This window comes from Astatotilapia calliptera, chromosome 10 (genome assembly GCF_900246225.1).
Source record: "Astatotilapia calliptera chromosome 10, fAstCal1.2, whole genome shotgun sequence".
Lineage (NCBI taxonomy): Eukaryota > Metazoa > Chordata > Actinopteri > Cichliformes > Cichlidae > Astatotilapia > Astatotilapia calliptera.
In genome coordinates this window covers 10,076,920-10,098,959 of record NC_039311.1, presented here as the reverse complement: position 1 = coordinate 10,098,959, position 22,040 = coordinate 10,076,920, and the positions used below count along the sequence as shown (strand labels likewise).

General features: G+C 40.2%; 1 protein-coding gene across 2 annotated transcripts in view; it reads right to left on the bottom strand.

Moving 5' to 3' along the window:
- The window catches only part of nlgn2b (neuroligin 2b), a 63,073-nt gene that overhangs the window by 20,941 nt on the left and 20,092 nt on the right, over positions 1-22,040 (bottom strand). For both annotated transcript variants that reach the window (XM_026181505.1, XM_026181506.1), the window contains exons 2-4: positions 17,660-18,407; positions 10,310-10,363; positions 4,122-4,271 (exon numbers count right to left, since the gene is read on the bottom strand). In XM_026181505.1, coding sequence (XP_026037290.1) covers positions 4,122-4,271; positions 10,310-10,363; positions 17,660-18,176 — 721 coding nt within the window. In that variant the 5' untranslated portion in view covers positions 18,177-18,407. The remainder of the gene's footprint in view (positions 1-4,121; positions 4,272-10,309; positions 10,364-17,659; positions 18,408-22,040) is intronic.

The following is a 22,040-nucleotide window of genomic DNA, read 5'->3' as shown; positions in this document are numbered from 1 at the left end:
TTTGTTCGAATGAATACTTTGCATCACTGCAGATTTAAAAAAGCATTTCTGAAGGTTTATTTTTAGACTGCTCCCATCTCCCCCCTTCTGTTTCCTTTTCCCTCACTGTCTCTCCATGATTCTCCCTCGCTCATCTGTCTCTGTTTCCTGCACTCTCTGCTTCCCCTATTTCTGACTCCCTATCACTCTTTTAAAGGCGCAGACATTGTATGAAATGAGGTTGGCATGTGTAAGCTCCTGTGAGTGTAAGTACGGGATAATACTTAAGACAAGAATGTAAAACTATTAAAATACCAAATGCCTGTGTTTCTCACTGTGACTCAAATGCACAGTGTCAGTGAGGAGTGCTATTAAAATTGCAGATGGATGGTGCATTATTTATATATATATTTTACGCATGGCACGCAACCAATTGCCTACACACACTCTATCACATGCAAAAGAAGGACTTTGTGTGCACACAGACAAAAATGCATACATGCTTGTGCCACACAGAACATGCAAAAAGACACACACACGCATACACACAAGGATTATCGCCTTAGTACAGTAACCCATTTAAAGCATATCTGAGAGTCAGAGTGAGAGAGCACACATTCGCCCACATACCAAAATTTTCAACAACATTAAAGGAATCGAGGACACTGCGTCATAATCACTCAGCAGGATCTATCTCCACCTCTCTCAATGTGCATCTTGCATACTTTAATGATTATATGTGGACGTTCTGTACAACACATGAGTGCACTCCACACATCTCTAATGTGGATCACAGCAAAAATGTCAATGTAAATCAAATACCTTTACGGTCCGGAGCCAAGGTCGAAGTGAGTGTAAGGAAAGCAAACGAGGATGCCAATGAAGAGCATTTGGAATAGCTTGTAATTTTATGCAACAATATCAGTTCCAAATTGTGAACTCAGTCTTTTGGCTCGGCTTTTTAATGATCGTGATTTGTCAGGCAGCTGCGAAGAAGAACACGCAGAAAGGTGAAACTGAGCCGTGTAAAGCAGCAGGTCCGGGCCCTCATTTCGCTAACTCTCAGTTTGTCCTTGTCCCTCTGCCTCTCCGCTGGCATTGTCAATAACAGTGTGGCTCACGTTACCCTCTGCTAATACTTGCAGAAACTCTTGGACTCCATCCTAAACTACTCCCATTTCTCTGTTTATCATTATCCTGATATGTTGAAACAGGCGTGATGCAATAAACAAGATCTGATTACCCAACCTGGCAGCCGCAATGAATGACACAGGGAGCCTGTGTGCAAACACCTCCAAAAGATGACACCAAATGTAAATACTTGACTCCACTGATATCCAGCAGCAAAAAGGGCTAGGCGTACACATGCACACAGCTCAGCCCACACTCACTGGCTCATGAGCTCTATAAAAATGAACAAACAGAATACCCCTTGATACAAAAATACAATGACAGCAACAGACGCAGTTCTGTTTTCTGTTGCTGAATGTTACACCAAAGGCGCTAAGTTGTTGTTTGTGTCTTTTGAAGTACAGAGACTGTGATCCTGGCTGTCGTCTTTACAGAAAGGCATGTTAATACAAAAATTAATGAATTACTCTAAAAAGGAAAAGCCAGGATGTGAGAAAACAGAAAATACACCTGTTTGTGTTTTAATACAAAGTGCCTGCTGCAGGAAGACATAGAGTCACTGGTGAAATGTGAGCAACAGTAGCCAAAATGATACCAAGATTAGCCAGAACGTTTCAAGACTTGTGGAAACACAATATGGCCGTTTAGGATTGATACACTTTGGATACACTTTGCTTAGGATAGTCTATAAGATTAGATTAGACATCTTATTGTTCTGCTACATGAACTGATACTTCATCAGAAACTGTGGATATGTTTGCATGAAGTTCTTTTAAGCTATAATCTGTCAAAAAATATCTCCGACATTTTTTCAGGCACAGTTTCCACATAGTGTAGGCACTGCATTGCTAATTCCATCATCTGCAATAGATGAAATTAGGCTTTAATGCTTGAGTTGGTTAAAGTTCCTAGATTTAGCAGTACCAGTGAGGCACAAGAGGGGGGGGACACACAAAAATACTGCTGCTCATGTACCTGTCAGGATGATCCAGGTTAAACCTTAAAGACACTGGCATTTGAAGTAGTAACGCTGAACGCTTATGTCACGTCTCTGAGTTAGGACATGCTATTTAACTTTATTAGATTGTTTCCTGAGCCTGGTTCCTTCTGGATAAAAAACCCCTCCAGAATCCTCTTTCCTCTACATCCCCAAACATGGGCAAGCCCTCTACACCACACTACACCACAACTCAATTCAACTAATAAATGTATTAATTTGTAAACTGCAGTTTTATGAATAAGTTCCGTGGTCTAAAATTTGATTACACGTTTCAATTTGTTCTGAGGGCATAGTCGCGCATAAACAGAGCATGAAGTTGCTATTCAAGTCAAAACATCACTTTAATCTTATGAACCTTCCTAATCTTAAGAGGTGCTCTTAAAAATGGCCGTAGATTAATAAGTACCTCCTACACAAGAGCAGATGGCTCAGAGAATCTTAAAAGCTGCAGAACTTACTCAAACATGACTTGTATGACTGAAGCTTTTTGCCCTGTGTACTTATTTGCCTGCACTTTTTAAATAAGCGCTAATGGTTTCTATTAAGCATGAAAAAAAAGAGTTAAAGGGACAATAGGAGCTTTGTTTTTGTTTTTTAATTTGTGCTCAAAAGATGTTTTCTTTATCAATTAATTAAGAATAAAACATACTTACACTTTTAATTATACTTTTTGTAATTATGTGTTCTCATGTTTGGATTTTAGCCACATGTCTGTTTTACTCTTTTTATGTTTTTCATAATTTTTATATTTGTGTGTCTTCAGAAGAAAATACAAAAAAATATGGAAAAAACTGAATAAAATATAAAGACAGAGGAAGAAGTGTGCTATTTTACTTTTTATGGGACACTGTTGCTCCTTTGAGATAGTATTTATATTTATACCTGCCTCTTTTTCACACATGCTGCCATCATTTTCCCTGACATGTCTTTTCTACTGTGGCATGTCAACACTGCTAAAAGAAATAAAACTCAAATGGTATCTTTACAGTATATGACATGACTGGCATTAATAGAAATTCACACACCTTGTAATATTAACTCAGACCATGTAAGGACTTCTTTAGTGCACACAGGAGTACAGTAACAGGAGTTCTGATTTTTCAGTACTGGGCAAATGAGCCAACCCCCATGTCGTTATGTTTTCCTAGGAAAATGGCACATATGTGCAGGGATTTATTAAACATGTGCAAACACAAAAGGAAACATGGTATATAGTGCTAAAACAGAGTTCGCACAATTCTAACAAGCTTGAAAATTAGTATTTGTTATGACCAATTTTATTTTTCAACATACTCCATATCATCACTCCATAAGACCTGTTGCCATGGGTTTTTAGGCCTGTCACTTCTTTGGTCCTCTACTTGTCTAGTTTCCTTAAAAAATTTTTTTTAACAACATACTTTACACAATGCTGAGAAATGCCAAATGTTCAGTGAATAGCTCTTTGGGAATCATTTTGCTGGTGTAAAAATCTTATTTTATGCCTGTTAAACTATGTTATCTTTGGCAGTTCTCACATGTTTCAACAAAAAAATGGAAACTAAGTGTCTGCAGGTAAAGGAGACAATGAAATAACTTCTTTAGCACACACAAGACTACAATAGAAAGAGTTCTGATTTTCATTCATAGGTCAGTGTTGAGTTGCTTAACAAAAAAAAACCCTTCTGAAAATGGTCAAATACAATAACTGGACTGAAAATGAGTGAAAAAGCAAAGAAAAGACTGTCAGAAAGCCTGGAGAACTACTTGTTATGACTACTTTCACAGATTACAGTAAATTTTGGCTCATAGGAAGCAAAATATTTTTTAAAAATGGTGTGTAACTCAAGACGTTTACACAGTAAACTATAAAGAATTTCAGAATGTTATTTTTCATGCATGTGAATGCTGTCATTTTTAAATACAGTTTAACATGGCACACAAGGCCTGGTCTAGCTGAAATGAGGCAGACCAAAACAAAGGTTGCAAATGTATAAACAGTTACATCAAATATCTGACACATCAAACTTACCGAGCACGCCAAGCCGATAGTTCATAGTGACCACGATGACATTTCCATAGGCAGCAAGGACACTACCATCAAACATGTTCCCTGAGCCCTCCATGTAGGAGCCTCCATGGATGAAGAGCATCACAGGCTTCTTACGGCGATCCCGAATATCTGCATAGCACAGATCAATGCAGGTGTTTGTTAGTTTAGAGTTGATCCACTAACATATGTTAAAGAGTTGAAATTCAGCTCCATTAATCCCTGGCTATGGTTTGAAATTTTCTCCTGAAATAGCATCTCTAAAATCAGTCACTAAATGGAAGAATCAAATTGTCTATATATAAGAAACAAATCTAACCTAAAAACAAGTAACAAGGATAATTAAGTTCAATTACATTTTATTTATCGATGACAATTTAATTTAGTCACCTTAAGGCTCTTTATATTGGAAAGTAAAGATCTTACAATAATGGAGCGTAAACCGCAGCAATCATAAAACCACTTGGTGCAGTTCGTGATAGTGGGAAGGAAAAACTCCCTTTTAACAGGAAGAGACCTTCAGCAGAACCAAGCTGAGGGAGGGGCGGCCATCTGCCATGACTGGTTGGGGGTAAGGGGAGGAAAAGGTGTCCTTGTCCTTGTTATTAGTTCAGAGTGAACAAAGAACACTTCTTTTACCTCTGCCTTGTAACAGTAAAGTACAAATCCACTGATATTAAAGGATTTATCTGTTGTGGTTGTTCTAGTACTAGGTATTTAAGTTAAAAAAAAACCCCCAAAAAAACCATGCAAACTGTCTTAACCTCAGGCATCCTGTGATTGATGAAAGAAGAAGGTGAAAATACAAAGCACAAAACACTTGTGTCTGGGTTCATCTTCTATTTTTTATTCTGTGATGTTTGTTTCCCCTGTCCTGAGCCCTGATGGTACCTTCCCAAACTGCTATTCCCCTCCATGTTTGGAGCAAATGGTGCAGGCAGTTCTGTTGCCCTCACTGTTATTGGTGTCTTTGTGTCCATCAGTGTGTTGCTATGGTTCACTCTGTCAGCCTCTGTGCCTCGCCACCACCCCCTTCCTCGTCTATGGTACGGCCTGAGTGTCTGAGTGTGGATGAGGCTGAGGGAGCTGCCAGTGCAGCCCAGTTAGGCTGAGCGTCTGCACTGTGCAGGGCCTGTAGATAATTTGTATGAAAGCCAGACCAAGTGGAAACATAAATAACAGCCACAGCATCTGTTTACCCTGATGAGCTTCAGCACTCAGAGATGGAGGAGACGGGGAGATAAGAGGAGAGAAAGAGAGATAAAGGAGGGAAGGGGGGGGGGGGGGGCAGGAAAGAGACAGAGGAAGGAGATGAAAATAGGGCAGCATGAGAGAACTGACGGGGGTAGAGAAATGCATGAGAGCTTCACACCAAGAAGAATAAATAAATAAATACGATTTGATAGCATAGATGGAAAAAAAAACTATGAAACGTTACAAAGCAAGTCATACACAGTGAGGTGCGTTAATGAACATTCACACAGGATTCACACAGACACACACAAGCACACATACACACACAAACTCTTGCATAGGCAGCTGCGATGTTGAGTCGCTATGGAAACTGCTTCTCGCTAATAGAACTGCACCAGCCATTCCATCGCACCGACTCACTGAATGCCTGTTGCCGTGGTAACAAATTCCACTCACGTATTTGCACACCCGCCTGCATCACCACCTGAATCTCAGGTTACACATGCACTTGGGTGCGTCACTCACAGTCGTGCGTGCAGACTCACACACACACATACATGCAGACAAGTGGATGTGGTAAAGCGGCACGTATGGCTTCAAACACGCAGGTATGTTTTATAGATAGCACGTACGACACAGGCAGGCTGGCTTTAAATTAAAAAAAAAACCAGAAAAACTTTGAGTTGCACACTCTGATGTGCTGCTCCTTTTCCCCTCTCTTCTCCGGTGTATTCAGAACCTTGGCTGATTTCCCAGAAGATACGTAAAAAAGTTCAATTATCTTGGCATCACCAGGACAGTAGAAAGGAGTGACGTTTCAGCCGGCATCACGAGCAGCGCTCACAGCCACACTCCGTATCTCTCAAGCAGAGAATACATGATTTATCTACATTTTTAAAGTCCCATTTAGCAGTGTTAAGTTTTTACAGCTTTCATATATGACTTTCAGACCCACAGTGGGATCAACCACCCGGGTTCTGAAAAATTAACCCAACCCAGAAATGCCAAAAACTGCAGTTTTTCACATGGCCACTTGAGGCGAGCTCCAAAAGTGATTTAGTCCCCTTAGACTGTCACAGTAAAATGAACAGCACAAAGAATTAGATTTATAGCCTTGTAGGAAAAATATATTTTGCCTGAATGGAGGCAAATTCATAACTCAAAGGTGGGTGTACATTTTCATAACTCACTGTAGTTAGTAGAGTCCATGGATGCTTTGATTGACAGGTGTGCTAACATAGGGACCTGTAGTTGACTGTTGTGTGTCTTAAGCCTCACCTCTGCCAATAAGTCACTAAACTGTATCTTTTGTTAATATACTTTGATATTGGTCCCTTTTTTTGCAATTTTTATGGCAAATATGCAACGGGATAAAACCCATCTAAGAAATCTGTGCTTTAGTTTTGATGATTGAAATTCTACTATTTTAGTTGTCTCTTACCTTAATCGCTGATTCTGATTAGCAGACATGTGCCTGTGCATCTTGTGCACACATGGTAACTTCTGTCAATGGTGTCATCCAATGTAATCGTGGCACCAGCTAATGTAGCCTAATGTAGCTTCGAGCAGAGGTGAAAACTGCAGAGGTCCGGTAAGCTCAGCTCTTTCTTACTACACACAATGCAGTTTTTAGCCTCAACAGACACCAAGTTTGTCTGTGTGTTAAAATGTTATTCAACATCTATCATTAATCCCTATTAAAGTTTTACTTTTCTCCCTGTACATAAAGCATGTTGATCTATCTCTGTAGCTATATCAACTAAGATAAGATAAGATAACATCAAATTACATTTTTGGGGGTTGTGTAAGGACAGATTCTTTTCTTTCTACTTGTGTCACAGATTACATCTTTAATATTACATTTTTTTAATAGAAAAAAGGCTTAGGGATAGTTATGGGGCTTGGTAATTCAAAATACTGCAGTGGTACTTAAACCACAAAATAGATATATGTGGGGAGGTTGCAATGTTAAACCATAATAAATGAATATTGTTAGCATGATAACTGGAGCTACAGAATTCATAACAATACACACTAATGCGCAAGTATGAATCAGAGGAATTAAAAGGCAAAGTACTATAGCTGGTACTGCTAATCAAATGCACTTGATTAATTGCGTGAGCACAGTGTGAGGATTTTCATAAAAGGAGAAACATCCCAGTAAATTCACACCAAGGTCAGACAGTGCAATACTCCCCAAAACAGCAACAACAACAACCCCCCCCCCCCAAAATAAAAAACAAGAGCTACATCTCAGACTCTATAGGCCTCAGTTAACATGTTAAATGTTCATGTTTATGAGAGTATAATTAGAAATAGACTCAAATATATCTTGTTGGGTTGCCAGGAGAAAACCTCCACTCTAAAAGGAACTGTAAAAAGAAGATGGCAGCGTGGCTTAGATTTGTGAAGCTGCATCTAAACAAACTACAAGACTTCTGGAACAACTTTCCTTTAGATAGATGAGACCAACGTAGCGATATTTGACCATAATGCACCACATAACAGCTCATACCAACTGTTAAGCATGGTGGTGGACGGATAATGATTTGGGCTTGTTCTGCAGCCTCAGGACCTGGGGCACCTTGCAGACATTGAGTTGACCATGAACTCCTCTGCGTACTAAAGTATTCTAGTCAAATTTGAGGCCACCTGTTTGAGAGCTTGAACACAATTGTGTCAAGCAACAGGACAATGATTCCAAGCACAGCAGCAAATCTACATAAGAAGGGCTGAAAAAAGAAAAGAATCAATGGCTAAGACCTCAACCCAGCTGAAATGCTGTGACAACCTTAAGGTCTCAATAAAGTGAAGCAACTATGTATAGAAGAGAGCTCCCAAATTCCTCCACGGTGATGTGACAAACTGATAAAGTCATACAGAAAATGATTAGGTCAAGTTATTGCTGCCAAAAGTGGCAGTCCTGTGAAAACCTTCTTTTTCACATGACTGTATAACTATTTTTGCCGATCTTATCTTGTTTTTCTAATAACAACAAAGGCGAGAAAATATTCACTATCCTAATAAAGCTAAAATTTTAAAAATAAAGATAACAATGAAAAAATCATTAATTTTGAATAAAAGCTCATACGCGCATGCACAGTCACAATTAAAAATGTGCGTTTGCATAATTTTGGGGGGGGGGGGGGGTACAGGCATACAAATGCCTAGCTATGCATTCTCTGGAGATTTTGTCACACAATATTTCAGTTTTAAAAAGATGGAATATTTGAATGTGTTTAAGAGAGGGACGTGTCGGAACAATTGAAAGAAGCTCAACACAAATGCAAAAATGATGAGACGATGGAGGGTGATCCACTCAGTCCAAATTTGAGCCTATAAAGCCAATAAGGAGCTGGCTGTCTTCCCTTCCTCCCCCCATAACACTGGCACATTATTCGCTTCTCTCATTTCCACCTAACCTGATACTGTCCTACTCAATATCCACCTTTGTCCTGCACAGACATTCTCACATTAATGTCTTACTGTTTCCAACAGATACTGCCCACTTTCCACTTTTCCATTCCTCCGGTCCTCTCTCATTCATTCCCTTATGGAAATCTTCATTGATTTGGGTGTAAAAGTTTTCAGCCTGCCTCAGCACTTGAACAATTTTCGCACCCGGACCCACAGCCAAGACTCTACACTTTCACAGAAAAAACTTTCCAGCAACAAAGCGCTAATACTACTGTTTTACAACAATGTTTAAGAAACTCTGTCCAATCCATACCTAAACAATTAAGCGAGGAATTCAGCCATGCCCTAGCCCTCCTGATCCTGTCAGGATCCATCAGGTGTCGGCATAAATGTCAAGCTCTACCAGTCTCCTACTCATCCACCCTCTCACTCTCTCCTTCTCCACATCTCTCTCACTTTCAAAGCTCTATAAATGTCATTTCATAATGCACTTGTCTTCATTATGACTGTTTTTTCCCCCCTCCTCTCCCCCACCGCTGCCCTCGCCAGTGCTCTCGCAGTGTTCAGCTTTTTTCTTTTCTTTCATCTCTATTCAATCATTCTGCTCCTCTCCTTTACAATCCTGCATGGATCCTTATTTCTGTTTTCACCGTTAAGAAACCACACAATTGGATTAGCTACATCTGTCTCTTTTTAAAACACAGCAATTAGAAATGCAAGGAAGGGAGAATTCAATACTGAAATAGCACAGAGCCTGAAATACAAAACACACAAACACACACTGAGGCGCAAACTGGAGCACACGCGCTCGTGTGTTGAGTTGCACATGCGCTGTGCTCAAGTAGACACACATGCACGCACACACACATGCACAAATGGAAATGTGGAGCACTGCATGTGTGTATAATACTATGCAATATACAGTAAGCCTGGGCACGTGTACAAAAACACACGCACTAATTGTCTGCACAGATTTTGGTGCACCAGTAAAGTGTAGTGCGAGCATCTCCCCTTGTCTGCAGTGATCTTCAAAATATACTACAGTGGCAGAAATATGCAGAAGTCCTTCACTTTTTCCCACTTTAAAAATGAAGGATTGGGTAGAGCCCAATAACATTATGAAGGACGATAATTTAGCCGAGCAATTCACGAGAACTTTAGTCCAAGAATAAAAGCGCAGGTGAAGAAGGACTGAATATCGATTTTCAGTGATGCGTCACGCTGGATAGCCAGAACATCAGAGTGTGGTTAATCAACCACACAGCAACCAAGCAAGGAAAGTTAATTAGCTCCCCGTGCAAGCACACAAAACGCAGCATTTGTGACAAGGGTGGAATAAAAAACAAATACTTTGTATGTGGCTTTTATACGACCAAAATGCGTGCCTGTGAGAAGGAGTGACAGATTTGTATGCTAATAAAGGCAGTTAACACAGGACAATGTAATGTGCACATAGGGTGATTACGCTCAGATGGTTATTAACACAGATGAAAACACCACAACCCCCATGGAGTTTGAAAAATAGAGCATGAGGGGAAAAAAACATGCAATTAAAATACCTTCATCCCTGGGTCTGTTCATTGAAGACTCATCGTGTTTTTTTGTGAGCGGACCTGAGGTTTAGAAAAAAGACAAAAGACAAAATTCAAAAAGGTTGCACTGGTACAAAAAAACAAAACAGAAAAAAAATTAAGAAAAGGATTAAAAGAGAGGGAAAAAATATGCTGTTTCTCGGTTTCATTTCAGTGGCTGTGTACAAGGATTACACACTGTTTCCTTTAAAAATATAACCCCCAAACTCATCTGTTTCATCTGCTTAGGATCTAGTCACGGACTGCCTCGTAAATGACCCCAGAGGCCACTTCTCCTCAACCCTTCTCCCAATCAGTCTTGACACACTGCTGCTTTGTAAAGAAAAATCAATAAACAGAATCAAGCCATCACTCTTTTGGGTCAGAAAAAGCAAAGGAATGCCAAGATGCTGCGTGTCCTGCTCTGAGGACTCAAAACACAAGGTTCATCCCTTCACTCCTGTATAAATGTGACTGAATATATATTAGAAACACTAGCCTAAACCTAAAACATGACTTAAAAGTCTTGCCTACCTAATTTGCCAAGAGGAAGTTGGGGGTTTTTGACGGTTATGCCACCTGCATGGGTTTGTGACAGAATTGGCCTCATCAAGGTCAAAGAGGAGCTCTGCATTAAGCTTTAATGGTGACACCAGTTAAATGCACTATAGGGGAGAGCCAATAACGAGCATTTATCACCGTGACCAGCCAACGCCCTGGCATGTCAACCTCTGTAAGTCTTAACTGATAAGGATCCCATTAATTTGTTTTTTTTCTTGGCTTCTGTCAGTGGGGCTTTTTCATCAGCAAACACTTAATGCTGCATTTTGTGTCGTCTACAGCTGCCGCTTGCCCGTTTGGAAGAAAGTCACAAAATACACTAAAACACCTGCAGTCCCACACACATTTAAATCACACACCACGCAAGGAATGTTAACAGTTTACAATCAACTTGTGCTGTCGTCCTTGTACACACCCAGCAGCAAATTTCCCTCTTTCCAATGAAATATTGTTGCAGTCTTTTAAATTTGCTCTATACTCGATTGCCAAGAGGGTTATCACTCTGCTTCTGTGCTGCTGACATGCCTGTTTCTACCCTTTTGCTGAAAATCGTCTTGTAAAGTTATGGCATATATACCTTTCACAGTAGTTCTCATCTATTGACAAAGGAAACACCCAGCACTCCACCATTATAATGCAGCATTTTCACATCTCTATCTGTATGAATATGGTTTCCTGGTATAAAATGTTTATCTTCCATTAAAATGGGACAGGATCAATGCTGAATGGATTTGCGGCATCCCATGAACACCATCATCAGGCGCCTGATCCAGAGAGCACTTAGTGCCATAGCGGGAGATGGTATAGTCGTAGGTCCTGGACTACAGAGCAGGCAGGTAAGCAGACCAGTAATGGATAGAAGGGCACATTACTACCCTATCTTGTCGGCACTTCCTCACTACTTATCACCACTCTAAAACCACACCTTCCCGCTTAATGGATGGACTACTCGGATTTCAGTTCAAAGTCCTCATGCCTAATAAGACTTAAACTTTATGTGAAGATGAGCAGCACATCCACACTTTGTCATGGAGCAGATATCGCCCAAAGATATCCACAGTAAATTTGTTAAAAAACAGAAAAAACACTGAAGAATCTTTTCTTCTTTAGTATTATTTTCACTATGAAATAATCAGTTTAAAAGCCTAGCACAGCTAGCCAAAGCCCAGTGTAAAGGCTACAGCCATGCTAGCATTTCTGTAACGGCCCCTAAAGACTGACATTTCAGACATCCCGAGATGTCTGAAATGTCATTGAGAGTTCATTGAGAGCCACACTGTGATGGTTTGGTGTAAGATATCAAGTTTGATGCCCGGAGACTGTATGACTGATAATACCTCCTGAATCCCGGGGTATGATGCGCATCTATGAATCCTTTGCTACTTGCAAAGGACAGCTGGATAACAGCTGGATGTTGGACTACTGTTGTGGAGCCAAAACGGAAAATCATCCAAAGATGACCAGCACAATTCAATTGTGGTGGTCATCTTTCATCTGCACCAGCCCAAAATCACCTAAGTTGGCTTAATTGGTTTAAGCTACATGTCAACATGCTAGCACTGACAAGCCTAACCACAAAGCACAGTGCAGATGAGGTTGATGGGAATGCCACTGGTTTTGCAGGTGTTTATTCATAAACCAAATTACTTGAATAAAAAAACGAGTCACCAAAATGACTCAAGTCTGAACTTAACTTCACAACAATCCATCAAAGAGATGTTGAGACATTTATTATACACTACAAATTCCACAGTGGCTCTATGAGAAACATCACTAAATTATCTAAGTCACTGGATAAATCATTTTAGCATTGGTAGTGGTTTTATTGTGGCTATTTTCCATCATGGCTAAATGCTACAGTGGCTGCGCTTGTGTGTTTAATATACTGAATTTGCACTAAAATAACTGCTCATGGCAGTATCTAGGTCTTGCCCGACTTGACTAGGGTTTGAAGAAATACTACAATGGATTACACAAGACAAAAAGTAGGACCTAGCCAAAGGGAAAAACATACGCTTTTTGGGTCAAAAACATCCATTCCATCTGCTTCCCATCAGCAGAGAAGCCTGCCGGTAGGCTGAGTGCCACATGATGTAACGGGCCACTGGTCAGTGAAATGCTACGGCCTATGCAGGAACATTTAGCTTGGGTTGTCCCAGTACTGTTTGACCTAATGCAGCTCCATCTCTCAGTCGACAGCGTTTCTGTTCGGTTCAGTGAGCTAGTGGCCAGTACGCAAGCTGTCTCCCGTCCCTCTCCATTTCCTCAGTGCAGTAATCGGGATGAAGCTGCAGTATGTCATGTCTGTGGTGGCCTGTCTGTTTGACAAGGTGTCAGACACAGCTTCAGATCAACACCCCCACTTCCTGCAGCTTCTAGCACATGCAGTCCTATCCTTTTGCTCTCTATCTCTTCTACTGTGGCCCCAGCCCCCAGCTCCATTCTTGCCTCCGCTGTCCTGCCTCCTGAAATATGGTTTTTAATAAAGAGCACGGTAAATGCCTGCTCTAGCGGTAATAAAAATGAAGAATCTCAGGCTTTTGGCTGGGGAGTGTCTTGGGGAAATAGGAAATGCGATGAAACAGTGCTCTTGCCTGACAGCCTGACCAAATGCTAAGAGTTAGGGTGGAACACTAGAGAAGGTGGTAGAGAGCAAAAGAGAGATAAAGTGAGAGTACAAATCTCACTGTTCAATCGGGGAAAACATTTGTGCTATTTACATGGTACTACAAAGTTGAAGAAGTAGCAGGCTACATAGTGGCCTGTTGGGGAAGGGCACTGAGCTCATTTGCATTCAGAACAGTAACCCCTTCTACCGCCATCTGCATAAAGATGGAGGAGTGAGGAGAGCAGAGAGGAGAAGGGGTAGGGGATGGTTTTAGGGAGGAGAGAGAGCAGGACGGGTGAACGGATGCAGAAAGAAATAAAGCTTCTTCATGTCCAACCAATCACATGACGAACATGGTCAGAAAGAGTATTTCTGGGTATGAAATAAAAATCCCAGTCAGAAGGTGCATGACTAGAGGATACTACATAACACTGAACTCTAAAAGCTCTTTATGAATTTGTGCTGACAATTCATTTTGGCCCACCTACATCCGTTGTGCGTGGGAATGCAACTCCTCGTTGCCAAACACAGCCCCAGCAGCCAACCTTTATACATGCTTGACCATCACTTTAGAAAACAAACCTACTCCTGTAGATAAAAAGCTCAGTCTGGCTGAAACATCACTAAGAGTCTACAGGAACAGATGATCAGTGAGGCCAATGTGCTTCCACCAGTAAATCTTAAAACTTAGCTTTAAAATGCCTCTGGGCTCTTATTTGGGCATTTGTTTAGAGAAAAAACACAATCAAATTTAACTTTAATTTCTGTGGTTACCAGGATATAATACTGGATGCATATAATCACTAGTCACATCTGATAATTCTGACATTTCTTTGTTAATTTTGACCACAAATAACCTTTTGTTAGGCTTTTTTTAAACAATGGAATGGAATTATTTTAGTCTTTTCTGAAAAGACTTTCGGTCCTTTGAGCACGATGTCCCTCTGTTGTATTTACAAGTAGTATAAAAACGACAGCTGATGTCAATATAAACCAAATTATCATGGGAACAAAAAATCAGGGCCAAATAATAGCACAAAATTCTAAAGTGCAGTTCATCTTCATCCAAATCTAATGGCAATGAATCCTATTGTTCCAGAAATCCTATTCTAAACTATAAATGTAAATCCAGTGGAGGCCCCATGGGATCACTAATGAAATGGACATGCACTGTCTTGGAAACATGACAACAATTAATTTTACAGAGGTCGACCAATTATAAATGTCTAAAGGAAAACGTTTCATGACATCAGGATGGATGCTTTGTTTGTGGTTGATCTTTTTGTTTTAAAGTTTTTAAGTGAGTGATCCCAAAAAAATGATCTCAGATTATAATAATACTTTAAATGTCACAGTGAAACACTTAAAAAAAATCTGCTCCATCCGATAAAACCACCAGTTTAACATCATATAAGCAATTTGAGAGATTATGACAGCGGTAATATGTGAAAAATGTATCTGATTCCTGGGGCATATCACTCTCCTCCCATCTCTATTTCTCTCTCTCACACACACAAGGCAAAACATATCCTTGGGGAAGGCATTGGCCTTGTGTAAGTGGTGACCCGTGACAATAAGTGACAGATTCTGACAAGCAGACAGGGTAAAATCTGTCTCACTCATTTGCACACCTTTCCCCATGGGAATAACACAGAAAAGTCTAAATAATCCTTTTTGTAAATATATGTATATAGCTTAGATATTCCACTAATTCTGTCCTTATGGCCAGAATATGCACACTTTCCGTCATGTTAAGAGGAATTTAAATCACTTGATAATCTCTGTCATCACTTTCTACTACGCTAACGCTCATTTTTTCCACTTGAAATTAACATTACCATCTTCTCTGGGAGGGCGGGGGGGCATGGGAGCACTCATCAATGATATATAAGTTTTCATTCCAGCTTCATTGTTGAAACAAGAATGTTTTACGCCACTCTAGACTAATCTTCGGGCTAGGCTTCATATATTTGCAGCAGCTGTAATGCATAAACATGTGTTTTGCTTGAATACTCTCAGGTAAGTCTCAGGTGAACCCATTAATCATAGGCTTTTTAACATTTTATCATTAGCCTTGCTCACTATCATCAGCAGCATATGCTTTGCCTCCGAAGTCAGACTTTGATCCCATGTTCTCTTACCTGCCCATCTGCTTTCACAAACGCTCTCCGCTGGCTCATTAATGCAAGAACTACACCCAGGTAGCCCATGTGGAGTAAACAAGGTTATGCTTGGCAATGTATTGTATTTGTTATATATTTTAATAACCTAATAAAAAAATCACCATATTGGCAGCGTAACTTTGAGGAGACAGTTCCTATTACTGCATGAGACAGTATGAATGCCAATCTCAGAGCTCAATATTATACAGGCATATTTTTGACAATTATAAGTCAATCATATTGTCTTTATATGTAAACTCTTAACTGGAGCAACCTATAAAGTGATAGACAGCAAATGGGACATGAGCTAAAAGCTCAGTCATGCTAGAGTAAAAATATGGAACTAGCAAAAATCAGTGATTGTGTTGAATTTTTTCGCATTCAGCAATAAGATCCAAACAGTCACAGTGACCCAAATGTTCAGTATGAAACACCCTCAACCTCTGGGTGACCACTTTCGATGGCTTGCACAGGTTGCCTGGTGGAAGGCAAACTATTTCCAAACAGTTGTGGTTAGACTCAGACTGTCTGCAGTCGCTCTCAGGAAGGTTGTTAAAGGTTTCCAAATAACTGCCATCTAATAGATAAACGCAGACTGGTTGAGAACACGTTGCAATCATTCTGAGTTACTCTGCGCCGATGAGCGCAACTCATTTGTGTCTCTTTGCAACAGCGTACTCGGCTTGATCTGTGGGGTTGTAAACATATAAAATGCAAGGTCATTTTGCAGTTAAATTGTTATCCTGCAGTAATTATGTCACTATTCGTGTATTTCTGAATTTTTAATTCAAATTCATGAGGTTCTGGCATGTTACAAACTAAGAGCAGACTGACTCTGTCTTACTGATGTTTTATCACCATCTTAACACAGGTTGAGATGTGGCGGACCTGGTCCTTGTCTTTGAAATAACCATTTGAAAGCTAACAAGACTGCAAGTTCACTGCACATGGTTTCAACCACTGTGGAAATGGTTGCAACAGTGTCATTTGATGTGATGTGATGTCACATTATGTTATGTTGCAACCACACTGGGTGTGACTTTGATAAGTAGGAATTCATTATTGAAAAAGCACTGCTAACAGTATTGACAGTACTGTCATAGTCATAATTGCTGGTGAAGAGTTGGTAGAAGAAGAGAGTTACCTTCCTCTGAAAACACTTGAATGGTATAAAGTCATAGTGTGAAGGACAGCTGTGTGGCTACAGGGGATTCTTTGGTTTGATTCTCTTAGCAACATTGCTCTACACTTACAAGTTTGTCAAAAACTAAATGGAAAAAAAACAAACAAACGCTAAGTTTTCATAAAAGTTTTTAGACTGTAGAGTTTGTATGGTTTCCTTGTGCATAATGGGTTTCCTCCCACACTCCAAACACATGCATTTAGTTTAAGTGGTGAAGATATGAATCTGTCTGTTTGCGTTAGCCATGTGATGGACTGGTGAACACTCCAGGGTGATACCCTCCTCTCACCCCACGACAGCTGTGACCCTATGTTAAGAAAATGGCTGGAAACAAATGAGCACCAGTCAAGCTAAAGGATATTACAACACAGTGCTGTTAAAAATAGCATAATAAGCAGCTAAAATGTTTTTGCTTTCATTTTTAAAAGTCTAATGATATCCATCCATCCATGTTAAAATGAGTTGCACATGAGCAATAAAACTAAAACATATAACTTTGTTGCAGCATTAACATTTCTAAACAATTAGGCCCAATCAATAGTAATTTAAACAGACCTTCTTTGGAAATCTCCTGATTGTCTTTTGGCTTATCTTCCTCTGAATACGATCCAGATAAATTTATCAAACTGACACTATTTCATGGAGTACTTACACTCAGTATAAAATGTGAAAATGACAAGAAAAGTACAATCTGTTCTTTCTCTGTGATACAGTTGTGACACAAACTGGTGCAAATTATTAACGAGAATTCGCCGACAGAGACACTCAATGCAAGACTTTCCACTTGCATGTAATACAAGCTACGCCTCACATTACGGACTCACCATCTTCAGTGGGGACATAAATGTTGAGGTAAAGGCAGTCCTCACTCTGGTTCTGAACATAGGTGGCTGCAGCATCCAGGTTGTCTGTGAACCACACTGGTAACATGATCTCAGGAAGCACCCCGTGCACATTCTGAGGACACACAGGCGCAAAATGAGTGGCATTGCGAATCTCTTGCCAGGAACCTGGGGCTTCAGGAGGCTGGAAGCGCCTCTCGCCAATAGGTGCGGTGGCATATGGCACACCTAAATACTGTTCCACTGGGCCCAAGATTTCATTGTTGAGCTCTTTCCTGATACCACGGACCTTTCCGTAACTCGTGGATACTATGGGGTGTTTCAGGTCAACTCGTTGACACGAGGAAATCGTCAGGTGCAGCACTAGTCCCAAGAGCCACACCAGACAGTGATTAGCAACCTGCTGAGTAGAATAGTGATGCTTGCCGCCATAGCCCTGGTGGCTGGCAGCGCTGAATGGAAAAAACAACATGTCCAAAATAAAAGCTCTTGTACTCATATCAAAGGGACTTCAGCTGGGAGCAGAAAGGGATCACAAACTCAGTGGGATATGGGGGATGACAAAGGCAAAAAGAGGATTGGTGGAAGGGGGCAGGTTAACGGTGTTCCTAGAGCGCCATGGTGAGGTTGAGGGCCAGACAGCATTCTCCAGTAGACTCTGTGGTCTCATATGTCTTCCTCTTTGGAGCTCCTGAAGGGTCCAGAGCTGCAGCTGGGATACCAATTAAACCTGGAAGACACAGACAGGTCGCAGGTTTGAGTAAAGACATGTGAATAAAAGCTCTGTCAGGTCAGGCTGTTTTATAAAGCTGCAAGAGACACAGCAGGACAGAAGGATGCACTCTTGTGCTAACTATCTCACCGAACTTAAACCAGATATTATACAGTGCGTCATTTGTATTTAAGTCAGAGCTATTTAGCCAGTCTATGGTATCACAGTAATCAAGTATGTTTGCTATAATAACGACTGTATTTTCTACACATTAGCATGACTTAGCTCAACACACTGCTAGCAGCTAGCATGGCTATACAATTCATGTTCTGTATTAGAATAAGTGTTTATAAAATGTTATCATGCTAGCTCAACATTTAATAATTCTAGTCAGGATGAAAATCATTAAGCACCGAACGAAACTGTCATGTTAGTCACCTATTTAAACTTAATAAACATTTGGCTAACATCTATTTAAACCCTTTCCTTATATTTTAAGGCTGCATTTTTACCACTTTGCTAATAAGATTGGAGAATACTGTGTGTAGAGTGCACCTTATGTTGTGTCATCTGAATAGACTCTGAAAAGTCTCAGAATTATCTTGGCAGTTGCTACATGTTGTGCGATGGCTCCCTAATGGATTTAGGCTGTATTTAGAATTCTCTCAGGGTTTTCATCATGTCAAAAGGAAGTTTTCTCCTCACTGTTTCCAAGTGCTTGCTCAGTGGGAACTGCGAGGTTTTTGTCTGTCATATTCTAAAGTCTTTTGTTAACAGTATAAAGTGCAATGACATTCACCGTTGCGAATTTGTGTTACATAAATTAGCGGCACCTTTTCAAATTCTTCATTCTGTATTTGGTGGCGACTCGTTGACTCGTTCGGTGACCGTTAAGTTACGTGACTGTTAACATACGTTAGACAGGACATGTGAATCAAACGCAAATTGAGAAAGTAACATTATTTTTAGGATATTTACACAAGAGTTACACCACTTTGCTGCTCTCACATGCTTTCAGAAATACTAGAAATATTTTAAACTTGAACTCTAAAATGCTATGAAACTCCGAACCTTGGGTTTTTGAAAACAGAAGTTTATAATGAGCATGTGAAGCCAGGGTTATTTCTGAGAATATTCAACCAACGTGGCTTCAAAAACATTTAAATTTCATACCAAAGGGAACATTTTCAATCACTATTGTGTAATGCTGCCACACTTTATGTTTTCATCTTCCCAATAATCACAGGACTTTGAAACCTAAAACTAATAATTGTATGATAAGCTAATAAATAACAAAAAAGTAAACACAGGCTAAAGCATGATTTTAAAGCATGAACAAACCCCACTGGCCATCCACCCTTTTCAGCCATGTGTCAGAGTTAGCCTTTTTCTCACAAGTTCAGTTCCTTCTTGCTTCCACATCATTACAGATGAATGGGCAGTGCTTATCTCACTGTGGCTTTGGGAGACAGAGCCGTTTAGGTGTGATAAAGGCTTTATGTGGTGCTAACTGTTGGTTGAACGCCACCTCATCCCTCCGCCCACAACCTGACAGTATCCACACTCTACTGCCAGTCAGCAGGCACAGGGATTGATAGTTAAATATAGCACAGAGACAGGGTGCAATGTCATAGGATGTTTAAAGTTAGTAATGTACATAATGACAAAATAAGGAGAAGCTGTGTGGAAAAAATATCCACTTGATTAAAGCCTTATTACGGCATATCATGGAGGAGGTATGATTTGTAAGGACACCCTGAATCCTCATCAGAAAAGTTGGTGTGCAGACATAGTCAAGCTGAAAATCCAACTTAGAAAAAGATTAATGTGAATTATACACAGTACATGACTCTAAATTGTGCTGGAAAGACTCATTGTGATGGGGTAAGACTGCGTGGTTGGAGAAGCCACTAAAGTTGTGGAGTAACTGAGAAATGGATGAGACGTGTTCATTCCCCAAATTGCTCATCTCATTTTGGTATTAGCATTTTTGACTAAGCAAAGCACACTTAAAGGAACAGTGTATCATTTTATTTAGTCTTTTTTTTCTTATTTAGAGGATAAGGTTTGACACCGCACTTCTACCTGTCTCTTAGAGACGTGCCTGCCACTTCTAAAGCTAGCTGAACCCCCTTCATAATGGATAAAAAACTTTTTAAATATTCACAAACATCTGTCCTTTCTTTTTAGATGGAGAGATTACTATTGGCTAATAACTGCAGTGGTCATAACTGCTTTTCTTATTTTGCTAGGAGCTAGCTCAGTGGTTAGTTAGCAAGTTCTTACAAACAATTTCCATGCAAATTACAGGCGAAGGCAGAAATATGCCAGAGACTGAACAATGACAAAGAGATTTTAGGTGCAGAGCCCTTTTTGTGAATTATTTTACTTGCCAACCAGTTGTGGAATACTCATTTTTCCCTAGCAACCAGAAGTTGTCAGGAGGTTGCCAACTGGTCTCTAGTCCAGTGTGGCTGATGTCTTAGATGAGCAATGCTGGCAGTAAGTGAAGTAGTAAAGTCAATGCTGAAGCAGGGGTGAGGAACAGCCTTCTGAGGTTCAGTGAGTTCACCTCTTTCTAATTCTAAAACGCCACAATGTATATTTTAATATATGTAATCTTATTTCCAACTAACAGTAACTCGGTTAAGGCAAGCTGTCAGACTTCTGTGAAACTACAAATGGTTTAGAAGCTTTTTTGCACATATGTAGTTCTAGTCACTAAGACCTCAAAACAGACTTTGATGTACAAACCCAGTCGAGTTTTCCATTTAATTTGCTTTAAAACTGCAGGGAGATGCAAAAAGATGGCTTCAAACAAACAAATCAAGCTTCAGAAAACACAGAAACAAAAAGGAAATCCTGACAACTGGTCTCAAACTACTGTACAAATGATCAGTAATATTTGAAGTTAGTGAGACCAAGAGAATAAAACAAAATGCAGACAGAAACTGAAGTACTACACATACACTGGCTCACACAAATAAATATGTATGCACACTGTAAAGAACGCCTTTGTAAAGGTTGCAACTTTAAATAGGGTCTGATTACACAACAGATGCTGTCACTGCTCATTGCTTACATTTTCTATATTTGTCTACACATCTTGATTTTTGAACAGCCATCTGTGTTTGCATTCTGTCGGTAAATGTAACTTAACATATAGCACAAGCCCAAGGTCAGAGCACCTCTTAGTATGCCCAGCAAGGATGCACACAGAGGTATGTCCTTTCTGGGAAGGATTGCATAGGTGGGTCAAATGTTAGCAGCCCGCCAGATTGTTCTTTATATACTATCTTGCCTCTCTGCACGTGCTAGCAATAATATGCACACATATGCACACAGATGTGTAAAATCCAATGAGGCATCAGATGTTGCATGCAAGAAGAGACTACTGTAAGTACATGTCTCACATGTGGCTTGGAAATGGTAGTACCCTAACATCTAACATCTGTTCGTGTCAACCATCCGTGAGCTGGAACGGCATCGACCGCGCATCTCCACGCATAAAATGAGATAAACTGACACACAAATCACCAGGCTGATGTAAGCTGTTTTCTCTTCTGTTTTATATAATAGGTAGTCCTGTCAGCTGAAGCTATTTGAGAAGGTAATGCCTCCCTGCCAGTGGGACTCTTTTATGGGTATGTT